This window comes from Orbicella franksi, chromosome 9 (genome assembly GCF_964199315.1).
Source record: "Orbicella franksi chromosome 9, jaOrbFran1.1, whole genome shotgun sequence".
In the NCBI taxonomy this organism is placed as follows: Eukaryota; Metazoa; Cnidaria; class Anthozoa; order Scleractinia; family Merulinidae; genus Orbicella; species Orbicella franksi.
In genome coordinates, this window is record NC_138153.1 from 7,576,679 (window position 1) to 7,602,479 (window position 25,801).

A 25,801-nucleotide genomic window follows, 5' to 3' on the forward strand; every position below is an offset into this window, starting at 1 on the left:
TTGATTTTGTTCATGTTTAGATGGGTGGAAGTCAGATAAATAACTTCTAAAATAGGGAAGTCAGGAGGAAGTTTGCTTTCCTCCGTCTTTCGTTCCACGCGTAACACGCTCCAGAATCCAGATTCTCAATTTTACAGAGCACATGAAAGGAGCTACGTCACGGTTTGCTCATCTTGTGAAGTTTAGCCAAAATTTTTCAAGTTCGTCGTTTGTAATCTGTGTTAATCTTCTCTATCCTTAACCATCCTTGTTCCTTTATGGTTTATTATTATCTTTTCGGTGTTGTACCATCTTAGTTGACTACTAAGATAAATAACTCAAAATACCGTGACTGAGCTCCTTTAAAACAAGTATTTTGGCGAAGAAGTAGAAGATGTGGGGGAGGGCTCCATCCACGCCCAACTCACCCCCACCCCCTTCCCACCCCTTTGTACGACGGTGGAGGTATGTGTGTGCATGTACGTCCGAGGGATAAAATACGATATACCAGCAAAGACACTGCTGGGCATGTCCCTTGAAGAAGTGGCGTGTACACGAAAGAAAGAAAGACAGAGTACTTTCGAAACCGTATAAACTCTTCCACTTTCTTCAAAATTCCCGCGAGCTAATTCACAGGAATAATTTTGTTACACGACCGTAGCGAAGAAACTAAGGAACTTAAGTTTCCAAAAAAGCACACTTTGCTTCTTATTATTTTAAATGACTTTATACACAGTTCGGTGCCTTTTTGATCGCGTTTTCTTGTCAGAGAAGTGGATCATTAGTCATGACGACAATGTCTCCCTTTTTGTTGCTTATTTTAAATATGGATTGAAAATCCCACACCTTTCCATCGTGAACGTTGATCGGACAGAGATAATCCCCGATATACCTACCCACATAGCCACCGCCCACTTGAAGAGTGTTTGGGGGCAGTTTATCACCCCGCCTCGCTTCAATCACGTCAAATCCGGTGTCCATCAGTAAATCTCCGCTCAGTTGTTTCGTGTATTCATCAAACATAGCGCGCCAGAAGTCCAACCGGCCATCCTTGGTTTCCACAAAGCAAAGCTTCCCTTCGGAGCGCCCGAAATACATTTGTCTGGATGAATTGACCTTATTGGCTTGCATGGCTTGTTCCGGAATAGGATCGCCTTGTGTATGAGGTATCCACAGTGGACAAGGATTCGATGGCTGAATATTGATGCCATTTTTGTCTCCCATAATGGCGACGCATCGGTATTCTGTAGGATCCACAAGCATGTCCGTCACCCACAAGTCATAACCATCATGAACCGAGGCGTACATCGGGGGACTGGCACGACTCACAACGCTGAACCGCTTGGGAATTCCAGGCTGCAGCAAACAGAATCCTGCTTGGATCAGAGTCGGAAATAGCCTTTCTTTTCGCTGCTTTTGAGGACTTCCTTCAGTTGGTCCAGTAGGCCTGTTACCTGTAAGTTGTGTGTATGTCTCGGTGTCACCAAGCTTATCATCTCGCAGACGCACATAAAGGTGTTTAATGCCGCCAGTTTTGTTTGTCACATAGATGTTGTAGGGGGCGGACGAACCTAATGAAGGTGATAAAACATAGTATTACCAGATCGACACTTGACACGCCTAGATGTTGAAAATACCGTAATGAAAACGTAAGATATAGGAGGTACTGAATGGTTGTCGGTTTGTCTGTCTTTTTGCTGGCCTAGTGGCTTGTTCGTCCGTTTGTCTGTCTATTTCTCTGTTTAAGTCTCTCTGTCTGGCTATCTCTCTGTCTTTCTCCCTTTCTGTCTCCCCGGTCCGGCCAGGTCGGGTATGGTGGCTCTGTGTATTTCTGCCTATCTGTCTGTCTGTCTGTCTGTCTGTCTTATCTCTCTGTCTTTCTGCCTCTGTCTGTCTGGTCGGATCAGGTTGGGTATAGTGGTCTGTTTTTCTGCCTGTCACTCTCTCTGTTTGTCTTATACTAGTAAATAACCTCTTGATAGGTCACAGTACCGTATTTTCTCGATTAAACGCCGGGTCCCGAATAAACGCTGGGTCTCCCACGTAGATTCGTAAATAGACTCTCAAGGAATTTATATTCGGGTTATAGTAAGCTTTAGGTATAATTATAAGATATTTTAAAGCTCTAAAAATAATGAATTAAAACGTCAGTAAACTCCAGGCTCGAATAAACTGCAAAAGTCTCTAAACGTCTGATCCTCGAGTCAAGTTTAAAATAAACGCTGGGGGCGTTTAATCGAGAAGATACGGTATTTTGATGAAAGGACCTTATAATGACGTCACAATAACATCGATAAAACCTCACTCGTTGATCATTCGTGGTCACTCGTACGTAGTCATTTGTGGTCGCTCGTGACCATTTGTGGTCATTCGTGATCACTCGCGTGAACTCGTGAGAACTTTTGGCTTTTATATATCCCATGTATCGCAAAACGTTTAACTTTGCAAATCACCTCGACTAGTCCCACAAACTGGAGGAAATGATTACGTGACAAACATGACATTACGTCATAAAGCCACTTCAACATTTATTTTATCTGTCACTGTGAACGTGAGCGATGTCAGTCAAATAGAACATTAATGATCTGGCTGAAAAGGCAAAATGTACCTTCGCTGCTTAGAAGCCTTGAGTAGATTTTAATGAGAAATATGAACAGTTAAGTCCTTGCTCTAAAATATGCTTTGTTATTTGATTGTTCAAACATCAAGTGTGCGGTAGAGCTGTAAAGCTCGACCTGAAGAAGAAATCAGAGAGCTTTAAAAACTGATTATTTACAAACATTGTCTTTTACTTACCTTTATTTTGGAATGAACTCCTAGAAGCGCCCATAGCACAAAAAAGCGAATTTTTTTTCAGATGTTTTTTCAGTGGAATTTCGGTTGCGCCATTTCTTCGACAAAATATCCGAGAGATTATGAAATCGGGACTCTTCTACCAGGTGCTATAGACAAACGAAATAACCGCATGCTTGACACGGGGATTGACTTAAAAAAACACTTCGTGCAAACTGAAACAATGAGCTGTAGAGATACAGGTCAGTAATTGGTCACGAGTTCCCGTCACTGATAAGTCACAAGACAAGTCACGCACTTGTCACGGCTGAAATGAAAGCTACAATCCCAGGCGAAAATGCTACGATACCAAGCAAGTTGTCCCCTTTACCCCACTTACAACTAGGGAATCAGTTTTTTTCCATATATAAGAAAAAAGACGTGGCATTTTCCAACATTGATCAGGGGTCGGGGGGAGGGGAGGGTGGGGGACACGTCATTCATTCTACTGAGACTGTAGGCTCTGAGCGTCACGAACAAACAGATGAATGCCGTGTCAACTCGACTTGATTGGTGAACACCAATCGAAAACTTCATTAATAACTTTGCGAATTAATAGCTTTTCCAGTCGTTGGTGTGGGATTTTTGTTTACCTCGATTAGACTTCCGAGTTTGGCCGCACTTTCACCGCACACCGGGTAAAGCTCTGAAAGTAATGCGCCACCCCTCCCCCTGCCCTCAAAAGTAGCGATAAAATTACATACATACACACACTGAAGTTAAACTCGGCAAAGACACCAGTATAACAAGAGTGAGATAAAAAAATAAAAAAACTGATTTGCATGTTGCCGTGTGGCAGTACGAGGAAAACAATAGGTAATTAACTTCATTTTTAAAGTTAATAGAACATCTAATGGCTCTGAAGTTAGATGGAAGGCAACATGATAATCTCTTGATGGAAGGCTATTCCACAAGTGTGCCCCAATGTAGCAGAAACTCCATTTCAAAAGGTCGGCCAGGGGCTTGGAGAAAGCTAATTTGTTTTCAATATTTCTAAGTCCATAGTCCTGCTGAAGGGTTTAAATAGGCCTTTCAGGTACTCCGGAGTCTGGTCATTCATAGTTTTAAACATTAATTTCAATTTTTGTTTTTCCGTCTGATGTAGAGATTATCCCACCCTAGCTTACTGCGGAGGGCGGTAGCGCCAGAATGGTAATCACTCTTGGTCATAACGGTAACCCTAATTGTAGTTTTTGTAATTTGTCGGCTAACTCGTTGTTGAGACCGTCCCACACAGGACAGCAATAATCGAAATATGGTAAATATAGCCCTATCTTGACATATGAACGGCCTCAACCTTCACCCTTTGAATACTAAACTTTAACCAAAAAATACCGTTTTTAACCGTTTAGTCAGGCTTTTTAGCCGCCATGACGCTAAACAAGCCTAAGTTTTGCTAAGAAAGCTTTTTTTTTACTAAAAGGAGAGATTTTTCGAGGATTAGGTACAAAATTGAGCAAAATTTCAATTCCGGGCATGCGCATAAGCCAAAATTTGGACTTTTTTTTTTTTTTTTGGCCATTAACCGTTCTCAATTTTGTTTGTTGCCCCTTTCCTTTCTGTTTTTCTCGGCCCTTTTACACTGGCTAACTTTTGCATTGTATTTTCTTTCTGGCTGCCGTGAAAGTTGGATGTTAATTACTGGCGAAACCTAGAAATGGACCATTTTACCACCGTTTTTGCACCAAAACTGATAACTTTTTTCGATTTGCGACGTCGGAATGTCGTCGATATCTAAACCTGACCATTGTGCGGAAAGGCCTAGCCTAGTACTACGATCTGCTTATCAAGAATATCTGATGACATTTAAATTGATGACGTCATCAGTGGTACAAAGAGCACGACCATTAATTACGCATATATATGCGTAGTTGGTATTCAAAGGGTTAAAGTGCACCTATACCAGAGGAGATAACCTTAACAATCTCATTAACACGTTTGAACCACGACAAACTTGATCTGCATTGACTCGGTATAGCTTGCATCGTCGGCGAACATTCGTTGCAAAGCTTTACTCGATGAGGGAGTCTGGCAAGGCGTATAAATCAGGAAAAGGAGGGGACCATTTAAAAGACTTGCCTGTGGGACACCGCAGGTAACAGCACGCGCACCAGATAGCTCACCACATCGACTAGACACTTTTGTAGACAATCACTTAGATGAGAGTCAAACCACTTTAGGGCCCTTTGATCAATGCCATAGCTAGGTAACCTTCGTATAAAGAGAATCGTATGGTCAATGGCGTCGAAAGCCTTGTTTCAAATCTATGAATATCACACCATTTATAAGACCGTTGTCAATTTTGACAGAGCTTCAAGCAAGGACCCATGACTAAGTGTGCTATGAAGTTAAGTGATCCAAGGTCGGATTGAAAGTTGGCCAAAAGATCGTTCTCATTAAGATACTTGCCAAATTTATCGTCAATTATTTTTTCAAACACCTTAGCGACAGGAGTAATCAAAATTGAGCAGTAGATATTAATGTCTTGTCTTAAGCTCTTTTTGAAAATTGGCGTCACCCAGCTCTAGCTAGTGTCCATTCAGAATCGGAACAATACCAGAGGAAATCAACAGACCCAACGAGCATCTTGGATGGCAAATTATCCAAATCAGTCGCTTTCTTAATTTCTAGTTTTTCAACTAGTTTTCGGACTTCATTGCTACAACTGTTAAAAGAAAACTGAAGTCTGTTTTGTTGAGATGAGATAATATTCTGATTGACGAAATCAGATTAATTCTTCTTTTGTACAATAACATTGTTTAAAAACAGACACAAGGGCGATACATCGATTATTCTGGTCTTTTCAGTAACCTAAATCCTTTTCATGGATTTCTAAATTACCAATGCTTTTCTATTACAGCAAAAGCGATTATATGGTAAAAAAACATAATTATGCTTATGGCCGGCCCTGTGTCTGTTTCCACTAACTTTGACGCGATTACCATCTCCCTACAGTAGCAATCCCCCACAGTTACGATCCCCGACAGTAGCGTTCACTCGACAGTATCGATCCTCCGGCCCCGAGACTAACGATCCCCCTACCATAGCCATCTCCGACAGTAACGGTCTTCCTACAGTAACGATCTCCCGAGAGTAGCGTTCCCCCTACGGCAGCGATTCCCCTACAGAAGCGATCCCCCGACAGTAGCGATCCCCTGACAATGGCAACTGCCCTATAGTAAGCGATTCCCCGAAAGCAGCTATAGAAAATACGCCAAAATCTGAAACTAACGAGACCTGTTATTTCTAAAGGGCCAATTCTTTCGCAACTCTTTAATTTTTTCGCTTTTTTCCCGTTTTGTGGTGGAACTCGAGAGTATAACAATCGTCAAACCCCTATCTCGTAGCTTTTAGCTTAAAACCAAAAGAAAAAAGCTCCGGCGTTCAGGTTGACAAAAGGCGTCTTTGCTTTTCCAAATTTAGAATTATTTACAGTGGTTTGAGTTTATGTAAGACAAGTTTGACAAGATATTATAATCCAACAGTTTACTTTGTATGTGTATAAACCGCCCACACCACTTATCCATTTAAATTGGACGCTATAATCGCTTTGTTAACCCCATGCTGTCCGTGAGTAATCTTCTGTCTCTAAGTTTTAACAGCCAACACGACTACATGTAATTATTGAGAAACTCTGGAATACAAAGACCGGACAAAAATTAAAAGAGATAAAAGTCGGCTGCATCAGTCACCTTTTCGCTGAGATTCGTTCATTTGTAATATTCAAATCCGTTTCTAATGACAGTTCATTTATTCATAGAGGATCGTTTATTTGTTTATTATATCCGGCCGTTAGACAAGCATTTTTGAATACGTCCATCGTATCTTGGAAATATCTCATTGAATTTCCTCAGAAATTGCTAGACAAAGATTCGATTGGTGGGCTTATTCCAGCTGCTTGAACCAAACTGTTTGACTTCTTCTGCACTGCATTGATTACATCAGTTCATTATTGCCGCTGAGGAAAGGTGATCAAAGCTAGCACATTCTCATCCGAGCCTCTATTTGACATTTCGCTGCATTATATCCAGGTAGGTGGTAGACTTTGAAAAAAATTCCCCAATCCTTCACGGCAAAAGCGAAGACCAGATATTTTTGCCTTTTGCCAACGTCTTCCTTTGGAAATTGATGTTAAAGGTCTCCCTTTCTGCTTCGTGACCAGAGGGCTCGATGAGATTGCGCTTTTGAAATGAGCTATTGTTTGAATGGTCATTTTGTTTATGTCACCCTTTTTAAACAGGGAAATATCTTGCAATATATTGCACTTAACTGGAGCAATGACAAGATATTTGCCGGACCCAAACGTTGACATAATGGACACAGAAAAAAAGTAATAGCAAAAAGAGGAAGAAAAAAGAAAGTAAAGGAAAAACCAATACCCGCAGAACAATTTGAAAGCATGAAAGAAATTCACTCTTCTGATCTCCACGTGGCAATGCAAACTTCAACAAGTAAAGATGTTGTTTCGGACATTTTAGCAAAAAATAATGATCTCAATCGTCAATATCTGCCACAGGGGATATAACGGTAAGATTTTAGTGCTGTGGTGGAGGTAGCGCGAAATTTTGGCTGAAGATATTTGTCGTATTGAGGATTGCTTAAAAGCTGTTGAAAGGACGTATAAGACTCTCTATTCAGTGTATAGTCCATTTCAGTGTGTGTGTTTCTAAGACCTATCCACAGGACAATGACTTATTTGACCAGCTGGTAGCCTTATTTACCTTTTGAACTGCCGGGACAAGAAGGTTAGCCTTATAGCGGCAACAAAAAGAAGTTTTCAGCTAATTCAGTTTTCAGCGAAGTCTTCTCTAGCATTTCTTAAAGCTCGGCTGTGTGAATCTCGAGTACGATTTTCTCACAGATAAGTAAATGTGTAACACAGATGCGTAGTATTCATAAAATTCAAACAAAATAGAATACTAATTAGACAAGATAATTCGTGCGCACATACGATTGGTCCGTTGCCAAGAATTCGATCAAAAGAGTAGGCGCGTTAAACTTATTCAGGTATGGAGTTTAAGAAAACCACAACGGCAACGTCGGTAAACAAAAGGTTCAATGAGCGGAACAATGGCTCTGCATGTGCGTTACAACTCTTGGTACATTTCTTTCCGTCCCCTGCAAAACAACAACGTGAAATGATCAAATTCTGCGTTGTGAGAAGTGAACTACGACGGATAACGTTTAATATTTAAATTGAGTAGAATGTTGCAATTAACACTATTGATTCGTACTTAAACTTTAATGCGCGTCATCGTGTTATAATGCACATGGGAAGTTTGGAGAGCACGAAGCCGGGAAGCGCGTAACAGGAAAGGAATGGAAAAGCGAAATAGCTGGTCGATCAAGGCGCAGCCGTGAACCACTTAAGCTTCTTGATAACTCTCTAAACTTCCCACGTTCATCATAACTCGAAGATGCACGCTAAAGCATGAAATCATTTGCTATTTTTTTTTAACATCGAATAGCGAAGGGAAGTTAACTTTGGCTACACCATGACCGGGCATTGTTGGATGAGGATGCCCGGCCCACTTACGTATACCGAGCTTGATGACGCGGCTTTGCTGCTAAGAAAAGATTGGGACTATATAATCATTTAAACCACTCCTAGACACGAATATACGCAAAGTTTGCATCTTGAATTTTTAACTCTGGTTCAGCGTTCAAGCTGTGTCGTAATTTTAGTTTTGCTTCCTTTTTTTCATTATATGGATAATTTTTCGTTTTTAGGGTAATTTGAGTATGTGTATTTATGGAAATTGTAAAGCATCATATTTAACCTGAATTTGTTGGAAAAAAAATCGTCAAAGTCTGTTATATAGTTGTTTGCTAAATTTGCGAGCCTGAACCAACAGGCTTACAGTATCCCTGTTTCTGTAGCATAAGGCAACTAGGAGTTTTGCTACTCTCCCCCTCTAGATGGGAAGTGCGTCCAACGCAGGGTTACCACCATCATTTTTCCTAATAGATTACCGACACTCATTTTTACACCCGGCCGGGTGGAGGGAAACATTGTGAGAGTAAATAGACCAATTTTGATATATTAAAATTCAGCCTAAAACAATAGACCTCAGTGCGAGGCTCCGGGGAATAACTACAGAGTTTGAAGGGTTTGTCTATTGCTTTAGGCTGAATTTTTAGTATATCGAAATTGTTTTATTGTCTTGCCCAAGAACTCAACGCAATGACCGCCTGGATCACTAGTTCCAGACTCCAGCGCGCCAACCACCGCGTCGCCTCTATTGAAGATGCATTGTATTGTGTTTCTTTTTGGACAAACACGTATTAAAAACAAAGGCCAAAGGAAAACAACAAATACAAGGGCAAGGTTTGGCAGGAAAAGCCCCTAAAAATACTCTTCTGAACAGCTTGGCTTATTCTTCCAGCAATGTCAACATTGTTTCATTTCACCATACAGAAACGCTCGTTCGTAATTTGCATTAAACTAGTTATTGAATAGCACCTCTCTGAATACAAATTCAAGAAAATAAAACAAATATTAACACTAATTTAAGTGAGTCGTACCAGAAGTTTCATCTTGTCACTTTTCCGCTCACGTAGTGTACACACGATTCCTTTGATATGAGATTTTCAACTTCCTCGGTTTATATTTGGTTGACATTTTGAAGGTCGCCCACTATTGATCAGTTCTAAGAGCTATCAGAGAAACAAGGTGTGTAAAGTGTAATAGAATCTGCTCATTGACAGTGCATATAAGTGCGGCACATAATCGAGCTTCAAGTGTGTACGTGATATGAAGAAAAGGGTTTTTTTCTCTTTGTATAGGAAATCGTACAACTTTAAGTACGATTTGTAATTACTAGTTACGAGTGATGTTTTTAACTTTCTCAAAATAGCACGTGCTTTTAGGCTAATGCAATTTAAAATTTTAAAAAGATTGCGAGTAGTTATAGTCCAATTTCGATATATTAAAATTCTACCATGGCTTTGAGGCTTGCGAGAATAAAACAAAAGAAATCGCATTGAGGATGAGGGATGAATAATTAATTTCTTTTGTTTTATTCTCCTAAGCCTCGGAGCCAAGAGAGAATTTTAATAACGAGCAGTTTTTTATAGCACGTTCACGAAAATTGCGAAAGAATAAGACTTAGAACGAGTTTTAATTTGACAGCTGGTTTCATCAAGGACTTTCAACAAAGAATTATGACGTCGTGACAGATTATTCCTACGGGGTACAATTTGGATTTATTCTGCTCTCAGCCAATCGTAATCGAGTACACTGCCCTATAGTTAAGTGTTTTTTTTTTTTCAATTTATAAGAAAATGTCTTCTAACAAATGATCTTAGCAGGGGTCGCGAATATATATAAAAGCAAGAAAAAGGAATAAGGTACTGAGCATTTCACTTGAGAAAAATGATTATGAATCACCATTTTAACTACAGCTTGAAACAAGTTGACTGATTCAAGCATTGCATTTTCATTATTTTATGCCTTGTTTGACAGATTGATTGACGAATGATGGTTTTGCTCTCAGAAGCACATTTTAAGTCTAACAAGTGGTTTAAACCACAAATATTCGCTTCAAATAACTTCTTTCAACATTCATCTACTTGTGCTGTGGAACAGGTCGTTATTAACATCAAGAGGTCACGTGCCCCATTAGGCTTCTCCTAATATGGAGATAGTAGCTAGAATAAACACAAACAGCGAGTGAAACTTCGCGCCAGTGTCCTGCTGCCATCCTCATTTAGTCTTTCAAAAATGTTTCCTAAAATTAAATGTCCCTTGTGCTAATTGAACTTCATCCTCCACCTTGACCACAGCTACTGAAAACAAAGTCTGCTCTTATACTACTCAAAATTGTCATTAACGATACGAAAGCTTCCCTTAAAAAACTTTGCCAAAACAATGAATATTTTACACCTGGCCAGCCATGTATAGTTCTAAACCGACGCAGCTAAATTTAGGTAGTTTATCTAAAATAGTTATAGTTCTAAAGGCGTCGAAACCACTTTACAAGCAGCTGGGAAGAAGCTTTATCACTCAGTCATGTAAGAATCACGAAAACGGCTAATGACAATTCGCAAAAGCCGAATGGCAACATCAGCAGCTACTAGACTGCCATGTTTTCATGTACTACAACTTACCAGCTGAGCAACACATAAATAAAACCTTTGCCCAGTTTTATCTCGGAGCCTACATGGTCTTTAGTTAGAATAAATTGCCCAGTAACATCACCGACTGTTGTTTTGCTGACATTTTAAACGCCGCCAATCGTATCCCTTATACGCGGATAGTTATATGGTAGCCTTTAGTATATCTCTTTTTTAGACACTTTTACAGTTAGAAGACTATATTCTGTCTCCACTTCACAACAAATAACACAGCAGCGTAAACCAAATAAGTTTATTTTAGGATGCCTGCCGAGAACCAACCGGAGGCGTAAATAACCCTGAGCATACACGCATACATACATGCATACATTCGTATCTCGTGCACCATATACAATCCTCATATAAAACAATACCTTACACATTCAATATAGGGTATAGGGCACTGACGTCTCAACTCCAACAAGTCAGGATTAATAGAGCTGAGCAACCGCTTACAAAGATACTACTACGGTTATTCGGAGGCTAGAAAAAATACGACAGGAAATCTGGGTAAGAACCATGGCCCAAACTCCAAGCAGTTAGCAGCCCATCCTACGAGGCTTTACAGTTCAAACAAAGTAAATTTTAAAACTAAAAAGAAACTTGGCAACAGCCAAGGGTTAATGGTTGGTTCTGAAGGCCTAGATGGATATCACGTGCTATACTTCCTCTGATATATCACTGCATCATTACCCATGATGTTCGGGCCTAAGGCCCAGGCCTTGTCGTATCACGTGTCGACAAAATATTCATTTCTGCCTAATTCGCAGGCTCAGTTGTTAGAAATACCATATTTCATGTCTTTGTGGGCATGTTTGATACCGAATCATCGAGTTTTTGTTTTTAATGATACGGAGCAAGGATGAGAACTCTCCCCTCTCAACAACGTGGTCCTGGTTCGATTCCGGCTCGGTACCATATATGTGCGTTGAGTTTGTTGTTGGTTCTTGACTTGCTCCGAGGGTTTTTTCTCCGGGTTCTCCGGTTTTCCTCCCTTCATAAAAACCAACATCTCCAAATTCCAATTTGACCAGGAGAGAGGACCTGCATGAAAACCAAGGTTGATGTGGCTTCCTCTTTAAATATTGTAATTAAATTTATTTATTTATTTTTATCAGACAGTTGCAAATATCGCAGCCTTCTTGTAGCAAACTGTATGATTACGTCTGTTTACACTGAGTATTGTGTTCGCCCTTTAAGTTCACACGGCACTCATTTACTCAAAACATTTCATCCAAGATTGTATTTTTAGCGTTTTCTATGTTTCTTTACTCGAATCTTTGCGTGTCGCCTTCAATGAAGCGATCTGCACATTAATTAGATATCACTTTACTACAATAATGTGTTCGCCCTTCCAGCTCGCGTTATTAGAACACGGAACTCATTTACTCAAGCACAGCTCATTCTGTTGAAGACTGTGTGAATTTTCAGTGTTTTCTAAGTTTCTTTATTCAAATCTTCGCATGGTTGCAGACTTATGGCCGCCTTCAATGAAGCGAACTGCACTTCAATTAGATATCGTTTTGGTTCGAGTAACATGTTCACCTTTCCAGCCCCCAACATTTGAACACAGGACCGCTCATATGCTCAAGTGCATGCTAGTACAGAGGACATTTTCTGTGTTTTCTATGTTTCGTTTTTCGAATCTTCTGACCGCCTTGAAGTGAACTGCATATTAATAAGACATCACTTTACTTGACAAAGAAGTGTGTTTGGCCTTTAAGCTCGCGATATTACGATGTTTTCTTTGCGAAACGTGGCCTTGAGTGAGTACCTAAGTGATCGGATCGTTTCAAGTGATTGAGTGAATTCCATATGGTTCATTTTTTATAAAGACGAAAACAGCTGGCACAAAAACGATCAAAGGCGATGCTTTAGAGTGCAACGAAAAAGAAAAGAAAAGAATCATTGAGATGATCTTCGTATGGGCGTCAAACACGTTCTGCCAAGGAAGAAGGAAGTCTTCCCGCAGCGGAAGACTTTAAGTGTGGACATTCATTGGCATACATTATAATGCATTATTTACACATGAAAACGTGGTTGAATACTTGATTGATTTTTAAATAGGAAAAGCTCGAGTTTCTGCATGAGCAGGTGGTTTATCACCAGGCTAAGGAGGAGCCTGTTTGTCTAAGTTAATTTCAGCAACTTATAAAAGTGGACTTTCTTAAACGCTTCAATACTTGCAGAAAAGTTGCAGATTGAAAGTCCTTCTAGTTCTTCTTCTACCTCTTTTTCTTCTTCAGTCTTCGTTAAACGGGCTAAAATCGGTAGGTATTCAGTAAGTAACGTGGTTTCATTTTATTTGTTTTTGTAACTGAACATGCGAAAGGAGCCTTGCCATTTCAGAAATACCTTTTGAAAGCACGTCGTTTTCGACAAGATTATATTTTAGGGGAGTAGTTCTCGTTCTCCGACAGCTATCAGTTTCAAGGAATTGAAGAGACGCGCATATTAAGAGCAAGCGAAGGATGAATAATTTGCAGTGGCCTTGCATTGTCAAACGCCTGTTACACCCAGAGACAACGTATAGTCTGAACTCTTGTAGGACAAAGGTTCATGCGAGTTACTGCGCTGTGTGCAAAAAATACTGACAGAAGTTATGGTTTTACAATTTTGTTGGTGTTATTTTATACCATCTTCAGACTATGACTAACTAAAATTCAAAGAGCGCAAATTTTAAGCACAAGGTTAGTGAATGGATAACAATTTACAGTGAAAGTCAAACCAAAGAAGGCGACAATTAAGAGAAATGGTGTACATCTCCGCTGGACTTCAAAGCGTATTTGGAAACGCCCTTTGCTTGACCAGAGTGAAAGGATTGGGAGATTTTAAAAATAAAGTCTTTTGATAAGACAGGAAATCAGGCAAATTGAAAAAGATCTGTCCAAGAGAAAACGATCTCGGTCATAATCTCTTGATCTGTCAAAGGCGTTGAAACTTATAAATTTAAAACAGCTCAGAAGTTTAGATTTAAAAAAAGAATCAATCAAAGTTTTTGTGGCCATTGAAGCTTTAAGTGCAAGCTGAGGTCAGATCGCGGTGAATTTCACGAGCTCTTTCGGCTGTCAAACCTAAAGCGGTGTTTTGCACAACCAAGAAAGTTCTTCAGTGGCTCAAAACTTTTAGAAACCCCTTTTAGCTCAAATATCTCACTAAAATCTTAATTTTCCGTGTCTGTCTTTTTTTTCTCAAGTGGATAGACATTTTCACTTAATTAAAGCACATCTTAAAGATATTACCGTGCGATTATTGCTTATAAATCGGAGCATGTATTTATTTCATATTTCATTTTAGTTATATCTAATAGTTATGTCTTCGCTTTGCCGGCTTTTGCTTGAAGGTTTGCTATTTACTTCAGGTTAAAAAGAACTTAACTGGAAATTTCATTACAACGAATATGACAATATTCATTTCTATTAGTATGGGTAATCGTATAAATGCGAGCGTAATTTAAGATTTACTTTACGAGTGAGAAAACAGTCCTAAGAAAATAGGCTCGCTGATTGGTCAAAAATCGTGTTTCTATCTATAACGCGATGGAAACACAGAACTAGCACGAGCTGTTGACGTATTGATGGTGCGAGCAAAGAGAATTTACATTTTGATGATCAAAGTAGAGAAGCTGTTTCTCTTTTTTTCGTCGCGGTGTTTTCTAAAGGAAAGAGAAAACATGTTCTCCGTGTTTCTATCGAGTTATAGAAACACTCAGGCTCGTGAAAGTTTGGGAGAAATAGAAAAAGCTGTGGAAACACTCGCCTGCGGCTCGTGTTCCCACAGCATTTCTCGTTCTCCCAAACTTCCACTCGTGTTTCTATAACTCGATAGAAACACGGTACATGTTTTCTATATATTATCAGTTTGAAAATTCGCTCAAAATTGCACGAACCTCTAGCCAATCTTTGAATATCACGAATAATGTAAATCATTAATTGCTTAAGCTTTCATACGATTACTTATTTATTATATATATGACTGAGAAAATTACGAACGTGCAAGCGTTAACTGGCTCTGCCGGCGCCGTACAAATTAAACATTAACGATGAATTGGCCCTGCTCTCAGCCAATACCGATGAAGTAATTTTCTCAGTCATGTAATAAATCGATTAAAAAAGACGTTTTCCTCTATTTCAACCGCTTTAACTTGTAATTTGCGGTTCTGTTTATAAAGTGCCTATTAACCCCCCCCCCCAGCAAAAAAAAAAGTATTTTCAATCCAAAAAGATATTGACATTTTTCTGATCATAATGCCAGAAAAAAATTTGCTTCTTGTTGACACCGCAATTACTTATGTCATTTAAAAGTCTTGAAAAATCACCAGAATGAAAATCGTTACCGAGTCGAAGAACTGCTCAAAAAGGATCTGGGTATAGCGCATTCACTGACGTCATTCGAGAGTCGACACGTCAACCATACACGCATGGGTGACCAGCTTACTGAGATGGACCATTTGAGTTTTTAGGGGGGCTGGGTAAATTTGAAAAAATACCCTTGGGGCATATTTCTTCCCCCACCCCCTCCAAAAAAAATCACTGCCGCAAAAAATTCGCGCGCGTTCAGTTTGTCAAAAACGTCTTTTACACTGAAAAGAAAAGAAAACAAACAGCGGTTACAAACATCATAAACAGACTACGCACGGTCTAAAAAAGGACGGTTATAACTATAACTATAACTATAACTATAACAAAAAGTTATAAATTTAAAAATAAAGCGAGGCACTGGTGACAGGCTAAAAATTATTAACAAAATTAATACTTCCGTTAGTAGATACTTCCGGTAGAAATTAATAAAGAAAGAGCTTCTCACTGGGGCAACGTATTCATTGCGAGGGTGTTAATTCACTGATCAATAGCGTTTCTTTAACTTTACCATGCAAGTCGGACTTTCCAGTAGCGAGGATTTCAAAATGGTCCCCATCAAAAAATCATGCCCATACCAAATCACCCAGCCCTCCCTCTAAATTCAAATGGTCCACCCTTAATTAGTTGCTATGACTTCCCCCTGAGCTCGAAAAAGCGTGTAAAGCCGTTGGGGTCGATCAAAGTCTTGGCGGTCCACCCCAAATTAGTTTTTATGACTTCCTCCTGAGCTCGAAAAAGCGTGTAAAACCGTTAGAGTGGAACAAAGTCTCGGAGGTACATAACAAGGGTTTGATCAATATCGGCGAGTCTTCCTGGCAGCGACTGAATGAGTAAAGATGAAATTTAATAGAATTCCTGTCTTCGGTTCCGGAACTTTCGTAAACAAGGTATGCATTAAATGCATTAAATACATTCAGTGATTCTGTTGAGTGCTGCTTAGTTGGAGTCAGTCAGAGAATTAACTTTGCCCATGTAGTTTGTTTCCATGTACCATACACAGACAATTGACTCGTGGTACTCCGTATTTGTTCGTAGTTAACTATTGACCGCTTCTAAACATGTATGCAAACAACATTGCTTACTGATCGTGTGGATTGGAAGGACCGGAGGATAGGTTCTCGACGAGAAAATTCGGCGTCTTTCGGGTTCTGCAACATTCAATATAATGAAGATGCTTAGTTTAACAAGCTTTTAAAACGCAAAGTAAAATATTCGCAATCTAATCGTATCTTCGAACAAAGCTTCAGACGATTAGCGTTAGAATAGAAAGTGTCTCGAATAATTTCTAATTTATACGCGAGGCCAGACTTAAGCCAAAAATTGTCGTGCAAATAGTTCTTCCAAGTCGGGATATCTGTCAACAATCGTTTGAAGAGTTTTCAGTTTATTTAATTCAGCTTTGTAGGCTATGTGAAGATGTGTAAAGATCATTCCTGAGAAATGATACTTCGCTCATTAGTCGACTTTCAGAGTAAGGAATGTTTGAACCGTTTGTATGTGTAATCAAATGGTGGCAAGCGAAAATAAGGAATAAATTTCACGCACGCTTTGTTCAGATTTTAAGGACAAGGGAAATTATTAGAATTCGGACAAAACGCGAGTGAAAGTATTCCCTAATTTCAAGGGTATACCATTTGATCACCCTTTGATAATATCATGGGTGACAAATTACGCTCACAATCATAGGTTTTTGACTTGTTTATTATGTCGAGAAATTTCCCCCTAACGGCCATTCCCACAGCAATTTTATAATTTCACAGTGAAATCAGTCATAAGTTACCACTGAATTTTCGGGCCAAACATTAAGGAGTTATTATTTTGTGATAATCTTTCTTGCATCGTTAAAAACTATTCACCGTGGCGAAGTTGGTTAGTGGTGTGTATTTACGTCTGCTGATGACGCCGTTCAGTGCTGAAAACCTGAACTCAAACTAGTCTACACACCCTCGCTTTTACAGATGGCGAGCTACAAAGTCGCAGTTTTCTAACTCCTGGTTGTCGTCCTTTCTCGAACTGCGCGCTCCGACTCACACTCTGACTGTTTGAATAATTCCTATAACGCCGCGCAATTTTGCCTCAATAGCTGTGGAACTCACTCATGTGCGGCTAAATGTGCTAAAACCAAATCGACTTGTTATGGTACATGCTTCCAAGCAAAGAGAGAATACTACAGTTCCTTGCCCAGAGAGCGCGACCTGAGGATGACAAAAGCCTTCATGACATATTTCAAAAGTAATTTAATCGGAATTAAACCTAATGTACCATATACTTTTCCGAATCTCGTCAGTCTAGAAATGCGGTCGAGCAATTTAATGTAATTCTATTAACATAGCATCGGCAGAACCGGATGAGTTTTCTGATCATTTAATTTGTCTTAAGTAAGTTTAATAACCGTGACCAACTTGGTTATGAAGGGAACAAGTGTAATATCATGTTAGGTGTTAATAAAGCAAAGGAAAGATAACAGTTGAAACTTTATACAACCTCGACAATCTTTTAATATCAAAACTTTATACAATCTTTTTATATCATGGGTGACAAATTACACTTACAATCGTAGGCTTTTGACTTGTTTATCGTGTCCAGAAAATTTCCCTTCACACATTCCCACAGCAATTTTGTAATTTCAAAGTAAAATCAAACATAAATTACTACTGAAATTTCGCGCCAAAAATTAAGGAGTTATTATTTTGTGATAATCTTTCTTTGCTTCATCAAAAATTATTCACCGTGGTGAAGTTGGTTTGTGGTGTGTGTTTACCTCTACTGATGATGCCGTTTAGTGCTGAAAACCTGAACTCAAACTAGTCTACACATCCTCGCTTTTACAGATGGCGAACTACAAAGTCGCAAGTTTCATTCTCCTGGTTGCTGTCCTTACGCGAACTGCGTTCTCTGACTGTTTGAATGATTGCGATCACGCCGCCGACATTTGCCTCGGTAGCTGTGGAACTCATACATGTGCGGCTGATTGTTCTAGTAAAGTACAGACTTGTTATGGTAAATGCACCCTGGAAAAGAGAGAATACCACAGTTCCTTGCGCAGAGAGCCCGACCAGAAGGAGGATAAAAACCTTTATGACATATTTCATAAGTAATTTAATCGGAGTTAAACCCATTGCACGATAGACTTTCCGAATCTCGTCAGTCGTCTATAAGTGCAGTAAACAGTAGTAATTCTATTAACATAGCATTGACAGAACCGAATGAGTTTTTTGATCATGTATGATTTATCTTGAATAAGTTCAATAACCAACTTGGTTATGAAGAGAACATATCATGTTAGTTGTCAATAAAACAAAGGGAAGATAACAGATGAAACTTTTTACTGTCTTGTCATACTCAGTTATTTTCGAGCTATATAAAAAGGTCGCGGCCACGGTACCTCGCCGATTTTGCTGAGATTTGGCTTGCAGTCTTGTTTAAGAGTCCTAACAGCGAAATGGATGTTAAAAAGTTCCAATTCTTTTTACTTTGGAAAATATCGAGAAAGCCGATTTCGAGTGACCTTGGCGACCCGCCAATACGGCGGATCGAAGGAGTTCTTGTTACTTCAATCCTGATCCTGCCATCGTAAGTTCTCGACAATTCTTGTAACAGACATAAAGAACTATCCTTCTTTGTCTTATTTATTAAAATAAATCCGGAAAATGATAAGTTTGAACGACCAACGGCCAAGAAGCTCGAAGTTATGTTTACATCGCTTTAAATAGCCGCAAATTTACTGCAAATTAGGAGGCTGATATCTCCATTGTTGTCTCGATTACCCTGAACACAGCTTGTTTATTGAATAATTGATTCCCTCAATGAAAAAATAGAGGAAATTTAACGGTGGATATATAAAACAATATAACACCAGTGACAGTCTGAACAATTTAGCCATTGCTGAGGACCAGTCCGTTTAGGGAATACGGTAGATGTTAATTGAGAGAAATGAAAAAAACTATTCCTGTCGTCTAAATAAAGTCATTTCCATGTTTGTTGTTTATATGGTACAAATGCCCTTCGTCTTAAGACATGTTAAAAAAATGTTGATACGTGATTTCTGGAGAAATCTTGATTTTGTTGTTAAATTGTAAACATTCTTCATAACACGCACTCGATTTCTTTTTTCCAAATCAAAGTATTTTGGAAGTCACCCAGAACATAGGAACTCAATTTTCATTTCCAATATCGAAAAAAAAAACTGTTTATTTTATCCAGATTACGTGGCTAGAAACTATCGCGGAAATACCGACCGACATAATTTCAATCACTGTTGAGTACAAATATGCAAATTACGTCACGTGTGAAATTAAGTCCTCTTAAACTCTCCTTTGTACTCCCCTTTCTCTAGATGGCATATAAAAATCACCCACCTTAGCTTCTATTGTGAAACAGTTGTGTATCCCGGTAGAATTTGAAGCCTGAACGATGAACGTCGTGGACATAACGAGGATGACTGATTGACAAACTGATGTGAAGTGAACATCCCTTTCTCGTTCGCGAACTTGCAGCGCGCGCATCCGCCAATTAAGTTTATTCACTCAATCCTACCGTGACCAGGGTGAAGAATTTTCCTTGCTGTGGTTTGAATTAAGGTAAGTGGTTTTATTTTATTTCTATCTTTATTTCTTTAGCAATATTACCCGTACCCTCAGCGTACCTCAGAAGCGTTTTTGCTTTTAAAAGGGTAACAGAACAGAAGTTGAGCTCAAATTGATTACTTGATAACTGAATCGCTCGTAGAGATTCAATGTAAACTTGTGCTTCTTGATTTTTATTTCAGAGCTTTTGATTTGCTCATCGATGTCCAGTTCTGAATGGCTTTCATCGACACAAAGATGACGTAACAATGGTTAGATGTGGGTTTTCAGGGTTTGTTGCGGACAGCTGCGGACAAAGCATAGCATCAAGTGAGTGCGTATCGCTTTCACAATGCACCAGAGATATAAGGCCACATCTCAAAGGTTTCAACGTTATCGATGCTTCGCTTAAAAGCGAAAGTCAGCTACTTTGGGCAAGAGCAGGTACTGATTCTAATTACGTATCTATTTCATTGTAAACATTTTCGCCCCACAATTTGATGTTCTATACCCGCTGTATCGACGGTTCCTAGAAAATACGACTTATCCTTAGCGCCCGGTAATCTGGGTTCTAAGCTGGGAAATGACTTGAAGCGGAATATTCTTGAGTGGGTAATCTTCGTCTGGGGAAAGGACATCCTGCCGTTCACATAGCTGACATGAAGAATCAAACTAAGCGGACCATTAGAATAGTACGATACGACTTATTACATTGAGGTTGACCACGTTTCTTCTTCTTTTTTCTCTTTTTTCTCGATCGTACCTACTCTCTGATGCGACAGGGAATTTTGCCTGGGCTGATCGCTGTGCATGACTTTTTTGCGCGATTCTGCCTTGCGCAAAATTTTTATTTTTGCTTTTGGTATATACCCGACAATAACGTTTCTAACGGTACTTCCCTAATTTCAAGTATATGCTCTTTGCAGGCGTTTTCACCTTACTGCAGGAAACTATGTGACAGTGGCAAGACAAATGAAAATTCCTCGATATGTTGATGGTCAGAGACAATTCGCACACGAAGAGGTTTTGTCCTCCACGCAAATTCGAAGTTTCTTTTCACGGCGGGCAAAATGCGAAAACTCAGAGGCCCAGTCAGTTTCCGACCAAGACTATGAAGCAGTTGAAGAAGCGCTGGCAACCTTACGACATGTATTGGAGCACATACAGCCCAAGAACCCAGTCATGTGCGATGGTTAGAATGTTTGCGACCTCGTCAGTTTACAGAAGCTAAGTAAATTAAAAATCAGTAAACTAAGAGAAATTCGTCGCGCGTTAAACTGGAAGTGCCTGCTCAACAAGGAAAACGAAAAGCTGCGTTTGTTGGTGCGTTAACCGCAATGGCATCGGACTGTTCCTGCTACCACTCAACCACGTCTTCTGTGAGTCCATGATATAAGAGTTGCATTGTGATAACTTGCAAATTAACTTGCCTTAGAGTTTTGCAAAACTTTATTTTTGTTTCCTCATTAAGAGTTACCTTTCGCTGTAGTTACATTTTGCTGTAGAGCAGACGGACATTCGCGGCCTAGCTGTGAACTAGCTAGGTGTAGCTAAGCGCATTGACCACTATAAAACAACAACAACAACAACAACAACAACAACAACAACATTTTGGCCCTCCCCTACACCCCACTCCGAGCCATCAAAAAATGTAGATTTACAGCTAGAAGGAAAGTATCATCTTACCATTTCTTCGGTCATTAATAAACCATCAAGTTTGAACAACTTAGATCCTTCTAAAAGATAACGCCGTGTTAGTTATACCTTGAAATTGACAGTACAGTTACACCCAGTCCGTAGTCCGCAGTCCAGTCGGTAGCCCATCTTTTACACCGACCGTATCTCCATATCAACTTTACGGTAATATATCGTCGTTAGTAATATTATAAATAAACTTGCAGTTCCACCAACAAATACTTCTAAAACGTGCTACTCGATGCTACTGTAACTGTCAAACCTAAAAGCCGGTTTCATTAACATAGATATAGCATTTGTACAATGTCAGATGACCAAATGAATAAATTTAATGAGAGATATAGCGCGCCTCACGATGTTCATTTCTCAGGAGTTTGTCACAAATTCATTCGCCGTATTTCATTGACATTCATTGTTCTGCGTGGAAACAAACATATTTTTCATGCCAGAAGATAGGCGATTTCAATATCCCAATAGAGTGAGAGGAATTTTAAAAAAGATTATCAGTTGAATAAGTACTTGAACGGTACATGTTCACGTAGTTGGGTGATTTCAAATCTGTAATTTGGAATGTCAGTGTAGACTATTTACAGTACAACTACAAAGTGAACGGTATAAAATTTTCGCTGAAAATCGCACACGCAATCTTGAAACCTATTTTTAAACACAGCTCTTTGAATCACATAAGTAAGAAAACATGGAAATTGCATTATTTAAGCGACGGGAATCGTTTTCTATCTTCCTCGACTAATATTGGCTTAACAAGCTGTTCCGTAGAAAAGGACAAATTACTACTGATAATATAATTTTTCAGTCTACCCTGTTACAACTCCCCCGAATTTTTATTAATGAAATCAAATTAGCCATAACTAAGCTACACTCTGGGTAACTGGTTACTTCTCAATCGAGATAACACTGGAGATATCACCCTTCCAATTTAAAGTAAATTTACGACTTTTCAAAGCTAAGAAAATATACCTTCGTGCTTCTTGGCCGTTTGTCGTTCAAACTTATCATTTTCCGGATTTATTTTAATAAATAAGACAAAGAAGGATAGTTCTTTATGTCTGTTACAAGAATTGTCGAGAAATTACGATGGTAGGATCAGTATTGAAGTAACAAGAACTCCTTCGATCCACCATATTGGCGGGCCGCCAAGGTCACTCGAAATCGGCTCTCTCGATATTTTCCAAAGTAAAGAGAATTGGAACTTTTTAACATCCATTTCGTAGTTAGGACTCTAAAACAAGATTGCATGCCAAATTTCAGCAAAATCGGTGAGGTACGGTGGCCGGCCAAAGTTTAAATCTTATAGACTATGACTCTCAAGAAGCTTCCGCAAGCCACGACAGCAACGGCAACGAGAATGACGTCACCAAACAAAAGGTTCAACGGGCGAAACAGCCATCATGTGTGTTATAAATCTTTGCACTTTTCTTAGCCCTCCCCTGCAAAACAATAGAGAGCATTAGCAATGACGACGCCTATAGTAAAAAATGAATTTATATTTTACCTTCGGATTTCGCAAATGTCTAAATCTGTTTAGTGCGCCCATTGGACTCAGAACTTGCTCAAGTTAAGTATGTAACGCCAGCGTTCAATTCCGAATTAAAATAAGAAAAATTAGCCGCCGTCGTTTGCGTTCTCCAAAATACGCAGAACTTAGTCATTTCACGTTGTTTTTGCATTTGTTTGTTTGTTTTTTTTTTGTCATTTCACGTTTTATTTTGTTGTTTTGTTCACGTTGTTTCATTTCATGTTATGCACTTCAGAGGACTGCAAAGAAATGTGCGAAGACTTGTAACTCAAGTGCACAGCCATTGCTTTACTCATGAAACCTTTTGTTTGGTGGCGTTCTTGTTACCGTCGCTGTAAAGTGATTTTTTTCGTATTTCCTGAAATTAACGCTGTCATTGTGTACTTAACTTGAACATGATCTTAGAGCAATAGGCGTATTGAAACGATTAAGACAATGGAGAAATTCGAAGGAAAAATTTAATTTAATATATTGTTTTGAGGGCCAGGCGTCGTCCTCGGCGGCGCGGTCTTCACTGCTTTTTAAGCTCCCTTATTGTTCATCAAGTAGCGAGCACGGCCGGGATAAAGAAAGCATGTGAGTCCCAGATGGGATTTGTAGGCCACGTTCATTGGTCATCTACGGTCAGACTCAAAAGTTAGTAAGCCCTTATTACTTTCCTCGAAACGCGTCCTGAATACTTCTCGAATCCTTAATGTCGAGTGCTTAGTGGTCAGTGGAAGCATGGTATTTTTTTTTGTAAAACGAGAAAGATTAAGAGACTACGAAGGGTAAGATAATTTAACCCCCACTTGGGGTCCTGTAGGCCTTATTCTCAATGTAATCCTTCTCAACCTATTTTTAGACATGGTATGCGGTCCTTCCGCGAATATTAGGGAGTTTAAGAAAACCACAACGGCAACGGTTATATGTCGCGCCGGGCGACACAAAAGGTTTAATGAGCAGGACAATGGCTGTGCACGTGCGTTATTATATAATTCTTGGTACATTTCTTTGCCGTCCCCTGCAAAACAGCAACGTGAAATGGCCAAGTTCTGCGCTGTCTGGAGAACGTGAACAACGACGGCTAATTTTTCAAAGTTTTATTTCGAATTTATCGATGTGTCCTAGATTCAGTTTCGTGGTAGCTTTGACAGTGATAAACAAAGTGAATGACTTTAGGGCACCGGAGATTCGTGGGTAAAATATAAACTAATTTTTTTAATCGACGCTGTCCTTGGCGTCGCCGTCGTGTTTTCTTAAGCTCCCTAATATTACCACGTGCGCCAGGCTTTAAAAGTCGAAACGGCAGCCTATTAGTAAAGATTCATTTCACTGCCTTGATATACAGTTATGGGGTGTATAACTCAGCCTTACGACCAGACTGTTGAGGCCTATTGGTGACCGGATTAATAGGGTTCCACTGCAGTTGAACCTCCAAGTTATTAATTAATTAACATAGCGCCTTCTCAAAGGAACTGTGTCACGTTTTTTTAGCCAAATGTAGACAGAGGAGGGTGGAAAGGTGGGGTACTAATCACTAATCATTTCTATTAAATCACGCATCACGGAGAATTTTTTCACCAACCACGCGTCACGTAAAAAGAAGTAAGTGCATCGCCAATTTTACTTTCTCGACCCTAAAAGCGTCGTCAAAAAAAGAACTTTGCTGATTCAACCACAAAAAATGCATCGGCAAATATGTGACCCTCTCACGCGAAAGTATCCGTTCGAACGGCTGAACGCACGGCAAGTGAACTAGCCTGCGAACAGGCTCCCAGCGAGGGCGGAAAAAAAATCGGCGGGGGCGGTAAAAAACTTCCGGCGAGCGAAACGAGTCGTTAGGCGCGAAAAAAAGAATTCCGCGAATTGCGCTCCCCCTAGTCACCATTTCGCTCTCGGCTCTCCCCGCTCGCCTTAGACCACACTTGGCTAGCTCGCATTAAACCAGAAGCATATGACTAAACCCATTAACCCAACCGGGAGCCTGTTCGCAGGCTACAAGTGAACGGATAATTTGAATAGCGATAGTCAATTTCCTTGTTCCAAGATATCTTAAGACCACTTGGCTCTACACGAGTTGATAACCACTGAATATAATGAGTAATGACTCTAGAAGCGATTTTTAATGAAATGCAAACTGTGAAGGTAAATGTGAGGGATTTATGAGATGTAGGCTGTGTAGGTATATGCAGCGGATTCATAAGATGTGGGCTGTGTAGGTATTTGTTGGGAAGTAATATGATGAGACTGTGTAGGTATATGTAGGGGATAAATGAGATGTAGGCTGTGAAGGTATACTGGTAGGGGATTAATGAGATGTATTGCTGTGTAGGTATATGTGGGGGTTTAATGAGATGTAGACGGTGCAGGTATATGTAAGGGATTAATCAGATGTAGGCTATGTAGGTATAAGTGCACGATAAATACGATGTACGCTGTGTAGGTATATGTGGGGGATTAATGAGATGTAGGCTGTGTAGGTATATGTAGGGGATTAATGAGATGTATTGCTGTGTAGGTATATGTGGGGGATTAATGAGATGTAGACGGTGTAAGTATATGTAGGGATTAATGAGATGTAGGCTGTGTAGGTATATGTGGGGATTAATGAGATGTATTGCTGTGTAGGTATATGTGGGGGATTAATGAGATGTAGACGGTGTAAGTATATGTAGGGATTAATGAGATGTAGGCTATGTAGGTATATGTGGTATTTAGGGGGATGGTTGAGGAAG

The 25,801-nt window shown here is 39.6% G+C and overlaps 2 protein-coding genes across 3 annotated transcripts; one reads left to right on the forward strand and one right to left on the reverse strand.

Moving 5' to 3' along the window:
- Positions 1 to 106: 106 nt before the first annotated feature.
- LOC145496442 (uncharacterized) lies at positions 107 to 3,223 on the reverse strand. Its single transcript, XM_081476099.1, has 2 exons — positions 2,776 to 3,223; positions 107 to 1,550 (listed from the first exon to the last, which is right to left on the reverse strand). Exons 1-2 carry the CDS (start codon positions 2,807 to 2,809, stop codon positions 745 to 747), a joined length of 840 nt encoding a protein of 279 aa, XP_081332225.1. The 5' UTR covers positions 2,810 to 3,223; the 3' UTR covers positions 107 to 744.
- A 9,755-nt stretch (positions 3,224 to 12,978) lies between these two features.
- On the forward strand, positions 12,979 to 18,539 carry LOC145497308 (uncharacterized). 2 transcript variants are annotated; one of them, XR_014050682.1, is made up of 2 exons: positions 12,979 to 13,196; positions 18,119 to 18,539. XR_014050682.1 is itself a non-coding variant. In XM_081477133.1 (2 exons), exons 1-2 carry the CDS (start codon positions 16,124 to 16,126, stop codon positions 18,383 to 18,385), a joined length of 318 nt encoding a protein of 105 aa, XP_081333259.1. In that variant the 5' UTR covers positions 13,221 to 16,123; the 3' UTR covers positions 18,386 to 18,539. The 2 variants fall into 2 exon arrangements, 1 of the variants encoding a protein (XP_081333259.1); XM_081477133.1 differs by lacking the exon at positions 12,979 to 13,196 and adding an exon at positions 13,221 to 16,174.
- Positions 18,540 to 25,801: the final 7,262 nt, after the last annotated feature.

What these genes read in the sequence shown, in the direction of transcription:
- LOC145497308 (XM_081477133.1), top strand. Translation starts at nt 16,124, where the DNA reads ATGAAATTTAATAGAATTCCTGTCTTCGGTTCCGGAACTTTCGTAAAC. An exon ending in CCGGAACTTTCGTAAACAAG is followed by an intron (nt 16,175 to 18,118) that starts GTATGCATTAAA and finishes TCGCTTTTACAG; the next exon opens with ATGGCGAACTACAAAGTCGC.
- LOC145496442 (XM_081476099.1), bottom strand. Translation starts at nt 2,809, where the DNA reads ATGGGCGCTTCTAGGAGTTCATTCCAAAATAAAG. An exon ending in GAGTTCATTCCAAAATAAAG is followed by an intron (nt 1,551 to 2,775) that starts GTAAGTAAAAGA and finishes CACCTTCATTAG; the next exon opens with GTTCGTCCGCCCCCTACAAC.